The sequence below is a fragment of the Sorex araneus genome, chromosome 5 (genome assembly GCF_027595985.1).
Source record: "Sorex araneus isolate mSorAra2 chromosome 5, mSorAra2.pri, whole genome shotgun sequence".
In the NCBI taxonomy this organism is placed as follows: domain Eukaryota; kingdom Metazoa; phylum Chordata; class Mammalia; order Eulipotyphla; family Soricidae; genus Sorex; species Sorex araneus.
In genome coordinates, this window is record NC_073306.1 from 22850761 (window position 1) to 22866515 (window position 15755).

Consider the following 15755-nt stretch of genomic DNA (forward strand, 5'->3'; position numbering starts at 1 on the left):
GTAAGAACTGTGTGTTGAAAGTAGGTAACAGAACAAACATGGTAACCTCTCAGTATCTGTATTGCAAACCATAATTCCGAAAAGGAGAGAGAGAGAGAGAGAGGAGAGAGAGAGAGAGAGAGAGAGAGAGAGAGAGAGAGAGAGAGAGAGAGAGAGAGAGAGAGAGAGAGAGAGAGAGAGAGAGAGGGAGAGAGAAGGGAGAGGGAGAGGGGAAGGGAGAGGGAGGAGAAAGGAAGAGAGAGAGAAAAAGAGAGAGAAAGTGCCTGCCATAGAAGCAGACTTGGGGGTGGGGAGAGGGAAACGGGGGTCATTGGGGATGAGTGTTAGAACACTGCATGACTGAAACCTGAGAATAAACAGATTTGTAACTGTTATCTCATGGTGACCCAATAAAAAAAAATTTAATACAAGAAAAAAAAAAGAGGTGTTGTTTTTGGGCCACACCCCAAAGGGCTCAGGAATTACTCCTGGTGGTGCTCAGGGGCCCATGGAGATAGAACCTGGGTAGGCCCTGTGCAAGGAAAATAATGAAACACTGTACCAGTTATGCCATGGTTCCAGCCCCTAAAATGAAGTTTCTGACATGAGCATCACTGAGGATTCTTCTCAGGGCCAGGAAGAGTGCTAAAGACTGCAGCCCAGATTTTGCATATAAAAGCCCTGGGTATAAATCTCTGCACTATGTAGACCCCAAGCACCACCGGGAGTGACGTCCTAGCATTGAGGCAGGGTAGCCCCCAGAACTGCTTGGTGTGGCTCAGAACCAAACAAAAGATTCTTTACAGCCATAGGGTTTTACATTATACTTTTTTTTTTTTTTTGCTTTTTGGGTCACACCTGGCAATGCACAGTGGTTACTCCTGGCTCTGCACTCAGGAATCACCCCTGGCCGTGCTCAGGGGACCATATGGGATGCTGGGATTCGAACCCGGGTCGGCCACGTGCAAGGCAAACGCCCTACCCGCTGTGCTATCGCTCCAGCCCCATTATACTTATTTTTAATAATAAATGCACTCAAGGAATGATATCACTTAATTTCCTCAATAATTTGAGTGGATGTCAAGCAAGGTATGGTCTCTGGGAAGTCATCTTTGGCTGTCTAATGTCATCCAATCTGGGTTATGTGTCTTTGTGCTTCTAAATTCTATGGATTGGTGTACTACAGTGTTAAATCCCAACACTTAAACAGTCTCTAGTTGAGATATTTAAGGAAATAAATGAATGACGTTCTAATAGTAGAAAATTTTTGCAGTGATACTATTGGTCTTATTTCAAGAATAAATTAGAAGTGTTAGAAAGGACTAAGGACTCTGAATCATTCATTAAATGTAAATCTTTTTGTTTTGTTTTGTTTGGGGTTACACCCAGCAGTGCTCAGGGCTTACTCCTGGCTCTGTGCTCAGGAATCATTTCTGATGGGCTCAGAAGACTATATGAGATGCTAGGGGTTGAACCTAGTTTGGTTGTGTGCGAGGCAAGCGCCCTATCTACTTTTACTTCTGTCCCTAAATGTAAATTTTCAAAGCTAATATTTAGAATCAAAGTAGATAAAACACACATAAATAAAATTTATAACATTTATTTAGGCAAAAAAAAAATCCCAAACAAAAATCTGTACACATAATGCCTAAGTGATGTCCTGATTTTTAAAAATATAACATGAGTCATATACAGAATACTCCCATTCATCTGACCACAGTGAAAACAATGCCTTCAGTCCAGATAATTGAGAGCCTTTGAAAAACGTATGCATATTAACTTTCTAATAAATTTTTCTAATCATTTGAATGGAGTTAGACTGTTCCATCAGAAATCAAGCAAAAGATAGCTTTTCTCACACTTATAAATCACTGGGACTCCTACAAAAATCAGGGATTTAAAATTTTTATTCTTGAGGATTATTTGAGATTATAACGCTTGTCATAACATTTGTTGTGGTTTTTTGCAGTGCCAAAGACTCACACATGTAAGGCAAGTGCTCTACTGTTAAGCTACTCCCCAGTGACCTAATATCTGCTTGTAAAAGGGGGAAATGATCTCAAGATTTTCCTATTTTGATTAAATTCTGTCTCAGCTTTCACTAGCTTAGTAGATCTCGAGTCTAAGTTAATTAAAGTAACTTAAAAGAATCCAATTTGAACAATTTTTTTCTATAAGTCCAAAATTAAGTACATACAATAATCAATAGATTTATAATTTCCCACAAAAGAATTTGATAAATTTGTATTTTCTATATAATAGTCATTCTGTCTAGCTATAAAGTTAGGTTGTGCTGTTCAAAAGAGCTTTGCTACATTCAGAGAACTGAGAAACAGTATTAACCTTCCCATAACTTACCTCCCAAAATGAGGGAAGAAAACTTTTTTGATTACCAATCCGTTAACAGAGCATCTTAAGATTTAAAAATCAAAGAATGTACAATTAGAGTGTACCATGTCATGCAAAGTCTATGAATACTAAAAGAGATAAAGTAATTATTCATAAAACACATTCAGCAAATATTCCTATAACTATTCTCATCACTGGATGAAAGCTGGATTTGCTGTATTCCTAAAAGTTCTTGAGTTAATACTAAAAATTTGAAGTGTGTCAATACAGAGCAAATGGTAAAATTAAAATTCCAGTATCCACACAATCACCTGAACCTGCTACAATGTAGTTGAGAGGGAAACCATAAGCTGGCAATCCTCTTCGTAAGCAGTCTCAGAACACTAGTCAAACGTTGCTTAATAATGGGGATAAGTTCTGAGAAATGCATCATGAGGCAATTGTGTTGTGTGAACATTAAAGAGTGTACTTATACAAACCTAGATGATATAGCCTACTACACACTTAGGCTAGAGAGAGAGGGACTATGATCATTAAGTGGTCAATCATTGATCAAATATAGTTACAGAACTTACTCTGAAGTTCTAGCCATATAAAGCCCCCAAATAACATATATATATATAAAAATTGTTCACATCAAATCACAGTTTATGATACTGCTTTTAAATTACACTTTCAGTTTAATAATACTGTTTACCCCAAAGAAAAGTTGCACGAGGCTGGGGATGTAGTCAGTGGCAGAGCCATGCTTCAAGTTGCATTGAGGCCCTGGATTGGATTTTCAACACACACACACACACACACACACACACACATACACACACACGCATATATACACAAAGTTGCACAATAACCAATTAATGTAAACATACCATGAAAGGGCAGAAAAGACGTGGGTTTTAACACATAAAACAATGAATTTGTTTTCCTTGCTGTTCAGCCTTGGGCATGGCAGTACATTGTTCTTAGAACACTAAGTCAAAACCATACTGTCTAATATACCCTAATTTTAAACAAATTGTTTTAGTGAAGCAAATAGTATTATTTAAAGAAATTTACTTAGAGAAACGTGAGGGGAGTGAGAGAGAAAGAGAGAGAGAGAGAGAGAGCTACGTGTTCAAGAGAGAACATGGGCTTCTCCAGAGGGAACAAAACCTTAATGTACCCTACTTCAGCATACAAATGTATTTTCATAAAATGTTCTCCAGGATTCATTGAAAGCTCAGTGGGTTCCTGAGAGCATGCTTCTGCATGCTGAAGGCCTGGTTTGACCCCTGGCACCTCATGGTCTTCCAAGCACTGAGCCAGGAGTAGTCCTCAAGGATCAACAGGTATGGCCCAAAATAAAATAAAAAATACAATAAAATTGGTATGATGGTAAGAAAAGAGGTCAACATGAAAAGTTCCATTAGTGGCACTCCATTCTGGAGTTGCTCGCAGGCAGCCTGAGGTGTGTGATTTCTCTTCCTTTTATTTACGAAACTCTCTCCCTCCTCTCTCATATTTCCTAAATAAAATTCTTTAGGTCACTTAAAAAGTAAAAGTTCCATTAGTAAGAGCAATTTTTAGGCTGGGTACAGAGGACTGATGTTTCTAAATATGGCTCTTTGGGGGCCAGAAACAGTTCAATGGTTTGGGCCACATACTGTGCATGCAGCAGGCTCAGGGGCTGATCTCCAACACTGCATGTTTCCCTGAGCACTGCAAGAGTGATCCTGGGCAAAGAGCCAAGAACAGATCCTGAGCATGGCCTATGTGGCCCAAAAGCCAAAAAAAAATCAACAAATAAACAAAGAATCTTCTATACTTTGGAAATTTATAGATTAAAAAAAAAATCATAAAATTAGATTTTCATAGCAGCCTTGGGGTGACTTATGTGCACCCGGCTGGAGTGATAGCACAGTAGGTTGGGCGTTTGCCTTGCACACGGCCGACCCAGATTCAATTCCTCCGCCCCTCACGGAGAGCTCGGCAAGCTACCGAGAGTATCTCGCCTGCATGGCAGAGCCTGGCAAGCTACCCATGGCATATTTGATATGCTAAAAACAGTAACAAGTCTCACAATGGAGACATTACTGGTGCCTGCTCAAGCAAATCGATGAGCAACGGGATGATGGTAATTCACTCAAACTGACTAGTGTCACTGAATGCCATTTCCGTCCAGGGATAAGGAGCAGCAATATTTAAGATCAATTTTTGGAACTGAGTCTCATAGGACTTTTTATATCTTCCACTAAGATGGTCCTAGGCTAGAGGGCAAATTAACCCCTTATTACAACTTACGTTGTTGGGTTCGTTTTTTTTATTAAAAAGTAGTTGCTTTGTTTTTGTTTTGGGGAATTACACCCAGCAAGGCTCAGGGGCTATGCCTGGCTCTGCACTCAGGAATTACTCCTGGCATGCTTGGGGGAACCATATAGGACACTGGGGATCAAACCTGGGTTGGCTACATGAAAGGCAAGAGCCCTAAATGCCATACTATCACTCCAGCACTACCCCCCACCCAAAAGTAATTGCTAACAGGGTATAAAAACCACATCAAAATTTATTTCATGTAAAGAATAAGGAGGTTTAATTATTTTGCTTTAATTTCAAACTGTTCTTATTTCACTAAATTATGACAATTATCACAATCTAAAAGCTCTAATTCCTTTTCCTTCAATGAATGTAAATCTTGCCATTGCTTCTGGGCAAATAAAATAATATTTTACAATGTCTGCACACACCAACAATTTGAGTAGTAAGTGATTTAACCTAAATTACACTTTAAACAGCACCTCTAAAGCCACTGAAGAGGATACCCGTAAAGGTACCAACTAGTGTTACGTTCTAGAATACAAACACAAAAGAGAGGCCTAATTATTATTTTTTAATATGGAATGATCATGAATTTGCATGTCATCCTTGCGGAGACCATGTTAATCTTGTCTTGTTCCAATTTTAGTATATGTGCTGCAAAACAAGCACTGAATTGATTCTCTCTTTTCTTTTTCTTTTGGGGGGAGGAAATTTGGGCCACAACCAGCAGAGTGACTCCAGCAGGACCAAGGGACTATATATGGCGATGGGAAAGACCTCAGTTGGCTTCGTACAGGGCAAGCACCTCAACTCACTGTTCAACCTCTCTGGCCTGCTAACTGATTCTTTTCTTTTTAGGCCACACCCAGTAGTATTCAGGGATCACTTCTTGTTGGAATATAGCTCTAAATATGTTAGACCTGACTTTGGTTCGTCCTTTCTCCCCTTGCCGCTAGGAGCTTAGGTATATTAGTCACGCCCATCAAAGTGCTCCCGAGTCACTCCCATTCCTTTGTTTATCTGTAACCATTTCCACCAGTTTATCTGCTCTTCCTCTAATCAAACTGTTAAGTTGTAAGGTCAGACCTTGCTAGGACAAGTGTACTTGTAAGTTAATATTGTCTTTCTCCTCTCTTATGTCTTTTGAATAGTTTACCTTAAAACAATATCCTTTTTGTATGGACAAAGAAAGACATTTATTAATATGCTTTGGTAACATGGGATTTAATTGGCTTCAAATATTATTCATTCCCGGCACCTGCTTTCTTGACTTAAGCCTCAGCTGGCCTTACTTCTTAGCACCCTCAAAAGCAGGGTCCCAACGGGGGACGAGATGGACCCAGGGCAAGCGGTGAGTCATGGGCTACCCTGGCATTGAGATGGGCCTGGCCAAAGCGCTTAATGCTTAACTATATGTTAAAAGCTTGGTCATGGGCTGTCATGTCATGATCCAAAAGCAGCAACAGGAGACCAGGGCCCTGCCAGGGGTAGGAAAGACTAATCTGGCCTGAGAGCTGTAGTCTGAGATCGAGGTGACCCCAGGAGAGCAATTCTATAAGCTTAATGTGTCTCTTGCTATGTCCATACAAAATGATTTATAATATGAATACTTATATGCTAGTCAGACAAAGAAAGGAGAAACACACCCATGGGATTCCCCTCTAGGGCCGATGAGAGAGATTCTGTCCTGGTGAAAGCATGCCCTAAGGGATAGAACTTTACCCCTATTGACTGTAACCACACCTATTGTGTTAGCCCCGGCCTGCCTGCACATCTGGAGCGGATGTGGGGGATTTAAGGTAGCTGTATGAGGGGGCTGGGGCGAGTTCCAGAGAGGCAGAGAGAGAATGAAGTAAGATGAGAGAGGAAGAAGCAGGAGGAGAATCAGAGGAGAATGGAGAAAGAGTTTGGAATAAACTGTGGTGAGACCAACCATCTTGGCTCCGTGCCTTCCCTCGCCCACGCGTTCCTTTTTTCTTTTCTTGTGTTTTACACAACTTCTGATGGGCTTAGGGGACCAAATGGAATGCTGAGGATCAAACCTGGCTCAGCCATGTGCAATGCAAATGCCCTTACCTACTGTACTATACTTTCTATGTCCTGCAACTGATTTTTATACAGAGATTGGCCAAATATCTTTCTTTTACATTTTTTTTGTGGTGCTAGAGTTAGAATGCTGAGCCTCACACATGCAAGAAAAGCATTCAACTGCTGAACTGCATTTCAGCGATTATTTTGCTTTTATGACTGAGAAATATCTGGCCATTACCAATGTTCCAAGTAGTAAATTTAATTTTAATCTAAAATATTTTAAAATTTAATTTAAATATGTTAAAATCCTCCATGAACATTATTCTGAATAATGAAGGAATTTATTATTATCTATGCATTTTGAGTTATTCCTGAAAATCTGTAAAGACAAAAATTTAGGATTAGTCAACACACTTTTGTCTCAAACAAGATAAAACAGAAACTTGAAGCTAAATTTCTCAAATTGTTTTCTCTTCTACAACGTAAGTTGGAGATGAGAAAATGAGGGGTGAAGAGATTGTACAGAGGGTAGGGCATTGCATGTAGCTGACTGGGTTTTGATCCCCGGCATCCCATATGATTTCCTGAGCACTTCCAGGAGTAATTCCTGAAGGCAAAGCTAGGAGTAACCCCTGAGCATTGCTGGATATGGCCCAAAACAAAACAAAAAGAAAATGGTCAGCATAACTAGGAACTTCCAAGCTATCATAGACTATTCTATTTTCTACATTTGTCCTAGATATTAAAATTCAAGAAAATAGGGGGCACAGAGATATCCCAATGGGCTAAGCACATACTTTGCATGCAGGGGGCAAGGGTTTGATCCCAGTACTGTCATACTCACAGCACTGCCAGGTCTGGCTTACATGTAAAACAAAGAAGAAAATCAGAGAAAAATAGGGAAAATTTAAATGCATTTTTCATTTCCTTTGAAATGGACTTAATCTGTGAGAACTTATATTCCACCTATAAAAAATTATAAAACTGAAAAAAAAATTATAAAACTGGGGCCATGGAGTTACTGAAAGGGCTAGAGAATATGCTTTGCATGTGGAAGACCACATTTGATCCCCGGTATCACCTAGAGCAACCTTGAGCACTGGGCCTAGAACAGTTCATGAGCAATGTGCTGGGTGTGACCCAAAAAACAAAAACAAGAACTTTTTTTCCTAAAAGATTTAAATCAGAACTGGCCTACAATTTCATATGTTCTTTAATGGTTCTAAATACGTTTCCTTTTAACATTTTAATATTTTCATACCTGCAAAAGGGCTCCAAATACTTCAAATTTGATTATCAAAATGGTGGTATGAAAATTATATGTCAAAAATGTTATCAATAAACTAATGTGCCAGGTTCTTTCTAAATATACATGTTTTTCAATTGTCACAATTATTTAAACATACAATTTAAAATCTCTATTGGAAACATGTTGGCTGTTTATGAAAAAAAAAAAAGTCATCTGATATTACTGATTAAACTTGTAACTAAATTTTATGATGAAAATTTAGTTTTTAGGTGACTTGCTGCCTCCAACTGCCAAAACTGATAGAATGGTCATTATTCTTTACCATATTATAACAGGTATCCTAAATAAAAGGCAATTATCTACAAAATAACCCATCAAAAATATTTCCTTTTATGCAATCAGTCATTTACATTTAATAATAGTCTAATTCAGGTCTTTCATTTTTGGCAGTGAAACGTTGACATATTTGTACAATATGAAAATATTACGGTACATTTATTTTAGGACAAAAAATTAACTTCCGGTGTCAAAATTCACTATTGCTAATTGTACTGAGCAGGTAACACCATGTATAGTGCCTTTTCAATTGATGAAAAAATGACTTTGAAATGGAGGGAAAAGAATGGTTCATTTTAACAATACAATTTTTTAAAACTTCACATTTTTCACAACAATATAACACAGAATGCTATACTATTTTACACTGTGATGCCTGAAGTACTTCTAGAGAGTCACCAGCATCTGTGTAGGAAGCAGTATCTTGCTTCCAGGAATAAGTATGAACAATTCATTGCTCACTGTCTCAAAGAGGTGGACTCCAGATGGCTAGTTAGAACGTCCCCATTTACAAATCATACCACAAATGTAACCTCCCAGTTTTAAATTCTGTTCTCCATGAATATGTCTTCTTTCCAAGACCCTTTTCTGTGACCCACTTAGGTTCTATCCAGAGAGTAGCTTTCAGAAGGAGAGAACTCAGATTTTCATTCTTGCATGCCAAGAAGAACATCTTGTAAAAGATTCAGACTGGGAATAAAGGCATTCTATTAAAGAAGTGGTATGAAACTCACACCTGAGGCAATACTAGAAATCAGGTCAACTAACAGCTTATCTGGAGCTACAAACTGATTGGAATGAACTTTGAGATCAGAAAAGTCTGGCCTAAGAGTTTACAATGAAACTAGAATTTCAAACACAGGTAATCTCAAATACTGAAACATCTGAAACTTTTCCTAAAAGGCAATGATGAAGGAAGAAATCCATCTTGTCTTTTACGTTAAAAATCACCAGACAAATTAGAGACTGTTTTGCATGGACGTTACTGGACATCAGCAATTCCAAACTGATCTTCTAAGTCTTGTTAGAGAAACACTCCAAACTTCATGTAGGGCAAGATAGTCCAAGGGAACCTATCACAAAAAAAGGTTCCTGCAATTTGATCATCTGGCTTCCTAGTGTTATCAATTTAGTCTGGCTTGGGACTGCTTTTTAGAGGGAGGTGGTCTTCCATGGCGTACGATGTGTTTCTCCAAGCTGTCCAGAATGGCCACAGCAATCTGCTGGACATGGGGATCAGTCTCTTTGTGTTCTTTGATGCTGTATAAATGCTGTAATCCTCCTTCCTCAATCAGCATGCTGCAGTATCTTGAGGCTGAAAGAAAGCCGGAAAAAGAGCTTTAAAAAAAATAAAGACAAGGGGCTGGAGCAATACCACAGCAGGTAGGGCATTTGCCTTGCATGCAGCCGACCAGGGTTCGATTCCCAACATCCCATATGGTCCCCTGAGCACCGCCAGGGGTGATTCCTGAGTGCAGAGCCAGGAGTAACCCCGGTGCATTGCCAGGTGTGACCCAAAAAGAAAAAAAAAAGACAAAACACTAAAATTTCTCTCAGAGCTAAAGAGATGGTATGGTGGGTAGGGTGCTTGACTTGCACTCAACCAACCTTGCATGTGGTGGGCTCCCTTATGGTCCCTTGAAATTGCCAGGAATGATTCATGAGCACACAGCCAGGAGTAAGCCCTGAGCACCACCAAGTTTGGCCCAAAACCAAAAAAGTTTTTAAATATATTTAAATTTTGGCTTTTACTTCTAAACCTGTGTTCTCATTTGAGCACATATCTTTCTCTCCTCTGCCTTTTCCCCCCGGGAAAGCCTATGTTCTCTCTTAACTGTCTCTCATCTCTCTCTCTCTCACATACACACACCACACCTTTCTCTAAATTTCTTCCAAATAGGGTCAGAGAAATAGTACAGTAGGAAGGGTGTTTGCCTTGCACACAGTTGACCCAGGTTCAATCCGTGAGCACCAACAGGAATAATTCCTGAGTGTAGAGCCAGGAATAAGCCCTGAGCACTGGTGGGTGTGGCCCCAAAACAACATTCTTTCAATAAAAACTACTTTGCTTCACTAAAAAAGTAAAATAAATATTTTATTTGGCACCTAAGAGGTTAAGGCACAAAGGTTAAGGTATTTTCTTAGCATGCAGCTGCAGACATGAACAAAGCTTGAATCCTAGCATCACATATAGCCCCACCCAGAACATTGCCAGAGTGATCCCTGGGCACAGAGCAAGGTGCTGCCCCTGAGTATCACCAAGTATAGCTCAAACACCCCTCCCCTCTCCACTGCCCACACAAACACCTTTTTTTTACTTGCCTTTTTTTTTTTCTCTTTTGGGAGCTTTGTTTTTTTATTTTTATTTATTTATTTATTTATTTATTTATTTTGCTTTTTGGGTCACACCTGGCGATGCACAGGGGTTACTCCTGGCTCTGCACTCAGGAATTATCCCTGGCGGTGCTCAGGGGACCATATGGGATGCTGGGATTTGAACCCGGGACGGCCGCGTGCAAGGCAAACGCCCTACCTGCTGTGCTATCTCTCCAGCCCCTTACTTGCCTTTTATGTTTTTGGTTTTGGCTCATAGCCGGCAGTGCTCAGGGCTTACTCCTGGCTCTGTACTCAGGAATTACTCCTGGAGGGCTCGGGGGACCAAAGTGGGTACCACAGATTAAACTCAGGTTGGCCACATGTATAGCAGGTGCCTTACCCGCTGTATTATCTTTTTTAGGCCAGAGAGATAGTACAAGGGTTAGGTTGCCTTACATGGGACTGACCCTTGTTAGATTTCTGACAGGACAAAGGTCCCTTGAGCACTGCCCATAGTGATCCCTGAATACAGGGCCAAGAGTGAGTCCTGAGCACCAATGGATGTAGCCCCAGAACAATTTTTGTGGTGACTTTAAATATTTTTTGTTGTTTGTGGGCCAAACCTGGCAGTGCTCAATGAATATTCCTCAGTAGGTGCTAGTCACTCCTGGAGCTGATCAGGAGGCCATGCAAGAGACTGCCTTCACAGGCATTCTGGGCCCACAAAGTTTTTATAAGTTTTATCCATTTATTAAGGCATAATTTATAATAAGAAGAAAATAAAACATAAGCTATGAGGCACATAATTGAATCTGGAGTTTAATGAATTTTTCCCAAGATATGTATCTGTAAAACTGCAATTAGGACAAACTAATTTATAACAACCATATATGGTACCATGTGAATATCACGATCACACGATATCACAATATCCCGTTAATCACCGATTTCTTGGGCGGGCTCAATAACATCTCATTTCGTCCTTTCCCTGAGATCTTAGAAGTCTATCTCGACTTGGACCTCCTAACGATGTTGCACTGGGTGCTCTTCAGGGTCAGGGAATGATATCCAGCTTGTTACTGGATTTTGCATATGAATACACCGTGGGAAGCTTGCAAGGCTGTTCCATGTGGGCAGGAAACTCTCATAGTTAACAACCATAGTTAGGCTAAAGAGAATTTCAACTACTAAAAATCTTCCTTGCTGACCAGCGAGAGCTCAATGTGCCAAGTGCATGCTTTGCATGCAAGAGGCCTGGTTGGATCCGTAACACCAGATGGTTCCCCAAGCAGCACCAAAAGTGACTCCTGAGCATGGCCCAAAACCCAAAACCGAACAAACAAATAGGAGAAAATATTCTAACATTTCTCAAATTATAATGCATTTCAGTATAAATTCTTCATGGTGAACATTCTATCCAGTAAACTTGGAGAACACCAACTCCTAAAAGTAATCACGAATATGGGAACATGTGTAAAAGTTACTGTTATTATGCTTTATTTTCTTTCCTTTTGGGGGTCGGGTTTTAGGGTCACACCCAGTGGTGCTCAGAGGCTGCTCCTTGCTCAGGGCACAGTGGTTGCTTCCAGCGGTGCTCCACAGACCATGTGCTGCCAGGCCTAAGCATGCAAAGTATACACCTAACCCATGGAACTATCTCTGGTGCTCTGGGCCCCCAAGCCCACCAAGACCTAATGTTAGAATGAATCAGACAGATAAATTCACAAGACCTTTGCTCATCTGGACTCACTGTAGAACTCCTAATTTTTAAATTCCATGAGGTTAAAGATTTAAGTTCCATTCACATTGTTATATACTACTACTGCTAAGTTCATTCTGAAAGAATACTTTGGTTTATAACTTAAAATTCTTAATTTTAAAAGTCTGTATCATAAAAACTACTTCAATAAACAATATAGAAATAATTTTCTCATGTACAGAGAGAACTTGGAAAACAACATGGTTCTTTTTTTGGTACATACGATTCTTGCTGCAGACATGTTGCATGGCCCAAACTGCCCACAGCTGAACTCCTGGTGTGGCGAAACAGCCAAGTAATGGGAAAAACGGGTTAAAAGACCTAAAAGATAAAAAGAATAAAATTTACAGCTTATATTTAGTGTTATTTTCTAGATCAATGATTCCTAAGCATTTCATTCTAGAAATCTCTTCTTCTCTCTCTTTTTTTTTTTCCTGGCTTTTAGACCACACTTGATAGCACTCAGGGTGACTCGATTGTTAGGGACCACATGGTACCAAGGGTTGAACCTGTGTCACCTGCATGCAAAGCATACACTTAGCCCATTAAGCTATCTCTCTAGCCCCATACTAGAAATTTCAAGTAGAGCTTGCTCCTGGCTCTACTCAAGGTTCACTCCTATGAGACTTGGAGGCTCCTATGGAGTGCTAGGGATTGAACCCAGGTTGGCTATACGCAAGGCAAATGCCTCACCCGCTACACTATCTCTCTGACCCTGGGGTTACTTCTGTCTGGCTCTACATTTAGAAATCACTCCTGGCAGGATTGGGAGACCATATGGGATGCTGTGGATGGAACCCAGGTTGGCTGCATGCAGGACAAGCATTCTACCCGCTGGCCCCTAAATTTTACTTATTTAATTAATAAAATTTATTATATTTCAGAGATAGTACAGCTGATAGGGTCCTTGCCTAGGACGTGCCCACCCTTGGTTTGATTCTCTGTGCCACATATTGTCTCCTTAGCCCCAGTAGAAGTGATCCCTAAGTGCAGAAGTAGGAGTAAGCTTTGAGTACAGTCAGAGTTTTGGCTCAAAAACAAATGAAATTTATTATACTTAAATAACATTCATAAAATAAGTTTTTTGGTAATTATTTGTGTAGCAATTTGGAATACCACCAATAATTAACAATTTTGCTATCAAGTCACTTCACTGACATAAATAGGAATTCAGCAAGCACTTTAATGAATTTTTACAAACTATTTATCCAAGGGCTGGATCGATAGCACAGCAGTTGGGCGTTCACCTTTCACGTGGCCGACCCGTGTTCAATTTCTCCACCCCTCTCAGACAGCCCAGCAAGCTACCAAGAGTATCTCACCCACACGGCAGAGCCTGGCAAGCTACCCGTGCGTATTGGATATGCCAAAAACAGTAACAATAAGTCTCTCAATGAGAGACGTTACCGTTGCCCGCTCTAACAAATCTATGAGCAACGGGGTGACAGTGACAGTGACAGATTTATCCAAGCTAATTTGGTGTTACTCCAGCCTACTCAACACTTAACCTGTTTCTGACCTTTAATACATCTACTGTTTCCTCTTCCTGAAATCCTCTGCATCTAATTATACCTCAAAATTCAGCCCACAACCTACTTCTAGAAGTCTTTTACCCTTTTCCCGGAAACTTAAACACTCTCATCTTTAATTTCATATAGCATTCCAGGATAATAGTGAATTAAATCTGACTCATATTTGGTTTCCCTGAGGTAAGATTTCTGGGGGAAGGGCGTGGAGGAAGGGAGGTTGAGCTACACTCATCGGTGCTCAGTGGTTACTCCTGCTTCTCCTGATGGTACATGGGGGACTATACGCAGTGTTGGGGGTTGGACAAGTGCAAGGCAAGTGCCTAACCCCTGTACTATCTCTGCTACCTCAACATAAGATTCTTGTATGTTAACACGATGTCTGACACAACATCTTACTCATTTTTTAATTCCCAAAACAGAGTAAGTCCCCAGCTGAAAAGCATCTCTATTCCTGCCCTCCTCTCTCTCCTTCACTAGTCTTTCTCTCTTTCTTTCCTTTCTCCCTCTCTCTCATGTCTCTTTCTCCCCACCCTCTTTCTTGTCCCCTCTCCTCCCTCCCTCTCCTCCTCTACCCCTCCTCTCTCTGTGGGTGTCTCTCATAAGCCTGTGCTCTATCACTGAATGACATTATCACCAGTTCATGTTTTCTACTATTTTTTTGTGCCACACCCAGTGGTGTTCAGGGGCTATTAAGAGAACACGCGGTACCATGGACCAAACGCTGAGAGTTTTAAACCAACTGTTCAAACCACTGAGCTATCTTTCTCACCTGACGTTTCCTTTAAAACTACATGAGGAAGGGTCAGAGACATAATACTGCAGATAAGGTGCTTGCCTTGCATGGTGAACCAGGCTTTGATCCCTAGCACCATATAAAGTCCCTCAAGCCCCACCATGAGTGACCCCAGAATAAAAAACTCAGAAGTAGCATTGGGTGTGGCCCAAATCTCCTCACCCCTGTCCCCGCAATAACATAAAGCTAGTATGAGGGGAAGACAAGAACTGGGGACATCAGTGGAGGGACTCTGGAGTGCAGTGCAGTGTAGTTCCATTGTAGTAATACTATTGGAAATCATACCTCAACAAATGTCTGAAGGAAAAATTATACATGTAATAGGAATGATCTCCAAACAAATAAAATTATTAGATGAAAAATATTTATCATGTTAATTACCTGTATGCGACCATTTCACACTCTGGAGTTGGCCATTTCAAAATAGCTGAATGCTGGAAGGCAAATATAAAAGAGAGAATTATCCTTTGTATTTAACATTACTGCATTATCAGATTTTGACCACTTCCCCACTCTGTGTTATTTGTGGACTGGTGCGATAGCACAGCGGGTAGGGCGTTTGCCCTGCATGCAGCCGACCCAGGTTCGATTCCTCTGTCCCTCTCCGAAAGCCCAGCAAGCTACCAAGAATATCTTGCCTGCATGGCAGAGCCTGGCAAGCTACCCATGGCGTATTCAATATGCCAAAAACAGTGACAAATCTCACAATGGAGACGTTACTGGTGCCCGCTTGAGCAAATCAATGAGCAACAGGATGACAGTGATACAGTGATACAGTTTATTTGTATACTTCCAGAAAACAACAAATGGCCCTACCAGATCATCCAGAAGAGAATTCCTCTGGCTACGACTTAATGTCCAAGCTTGTTCACCCCTAGATATTAGATGGGCAATAATTCCTGCTGCAAAGTAACTGACTTCCACTTCAACACTATGTAGGAGGCTACTGATATGGTCTATAAAATCCTTCCACATCAATTCTGAATGTAGTTCTTGGACTTCTGCTATATTATTCTGGAAAAAAAAAAAGAGAGAAGATATAAAAATATTAGTATGTAGAATAAATGGACTATCACATCTAACCAGTTTCTTTCTTTTTTTTTTTTCCAACCAGTT

At 40.4% G+C, this 15755-nt stretch overlaps 1 protein-coding gene and 1 pseudogene across 2 annotated transcripts in view; both read right to left on the bottom strand.

Moving 5' to 3' along the window:
• Positions 1 to 1563: 1563 nt before the first annotated feature.
• The window catches only part of ZYG11B (zyg-11 family member B, cell cycle regulator), a 64119-nt gene continuing 49927 nt past the window's right edge, over positions 1564 to 15755 (bottom strand). For both annotated transcript variants that reach the window (XM_055137527.1, XM_055137528.1), the window contains exons 11-14: positions 15456 to 15653; positions 15021 to 15073; positions 12541 to 12638; positions 1564 to 9557 (exon numbers count right to left, since the gene is read on the bottom strand). In XM_055137527.1, the coding sequence (XP_054993502.1) occupies positions 9367 to 9557; positions 12541 to 12638; positions 15021 to 15073; positions 15456 to 15653 (540 nt within the window). In that variant the 3' untranslated portion in view covers positions 1564 to 9366. The remainder of the gene's footprint in view (positions 9558 to 12540; positions 12639 to 15020; positions 15074 to 15455; positions 15654 to 15755) is intronic.
• Positions 5197 to 5295, bottom strand: LOC129405299 (U6 spliceosomal RNA; annotated as a pseudogene).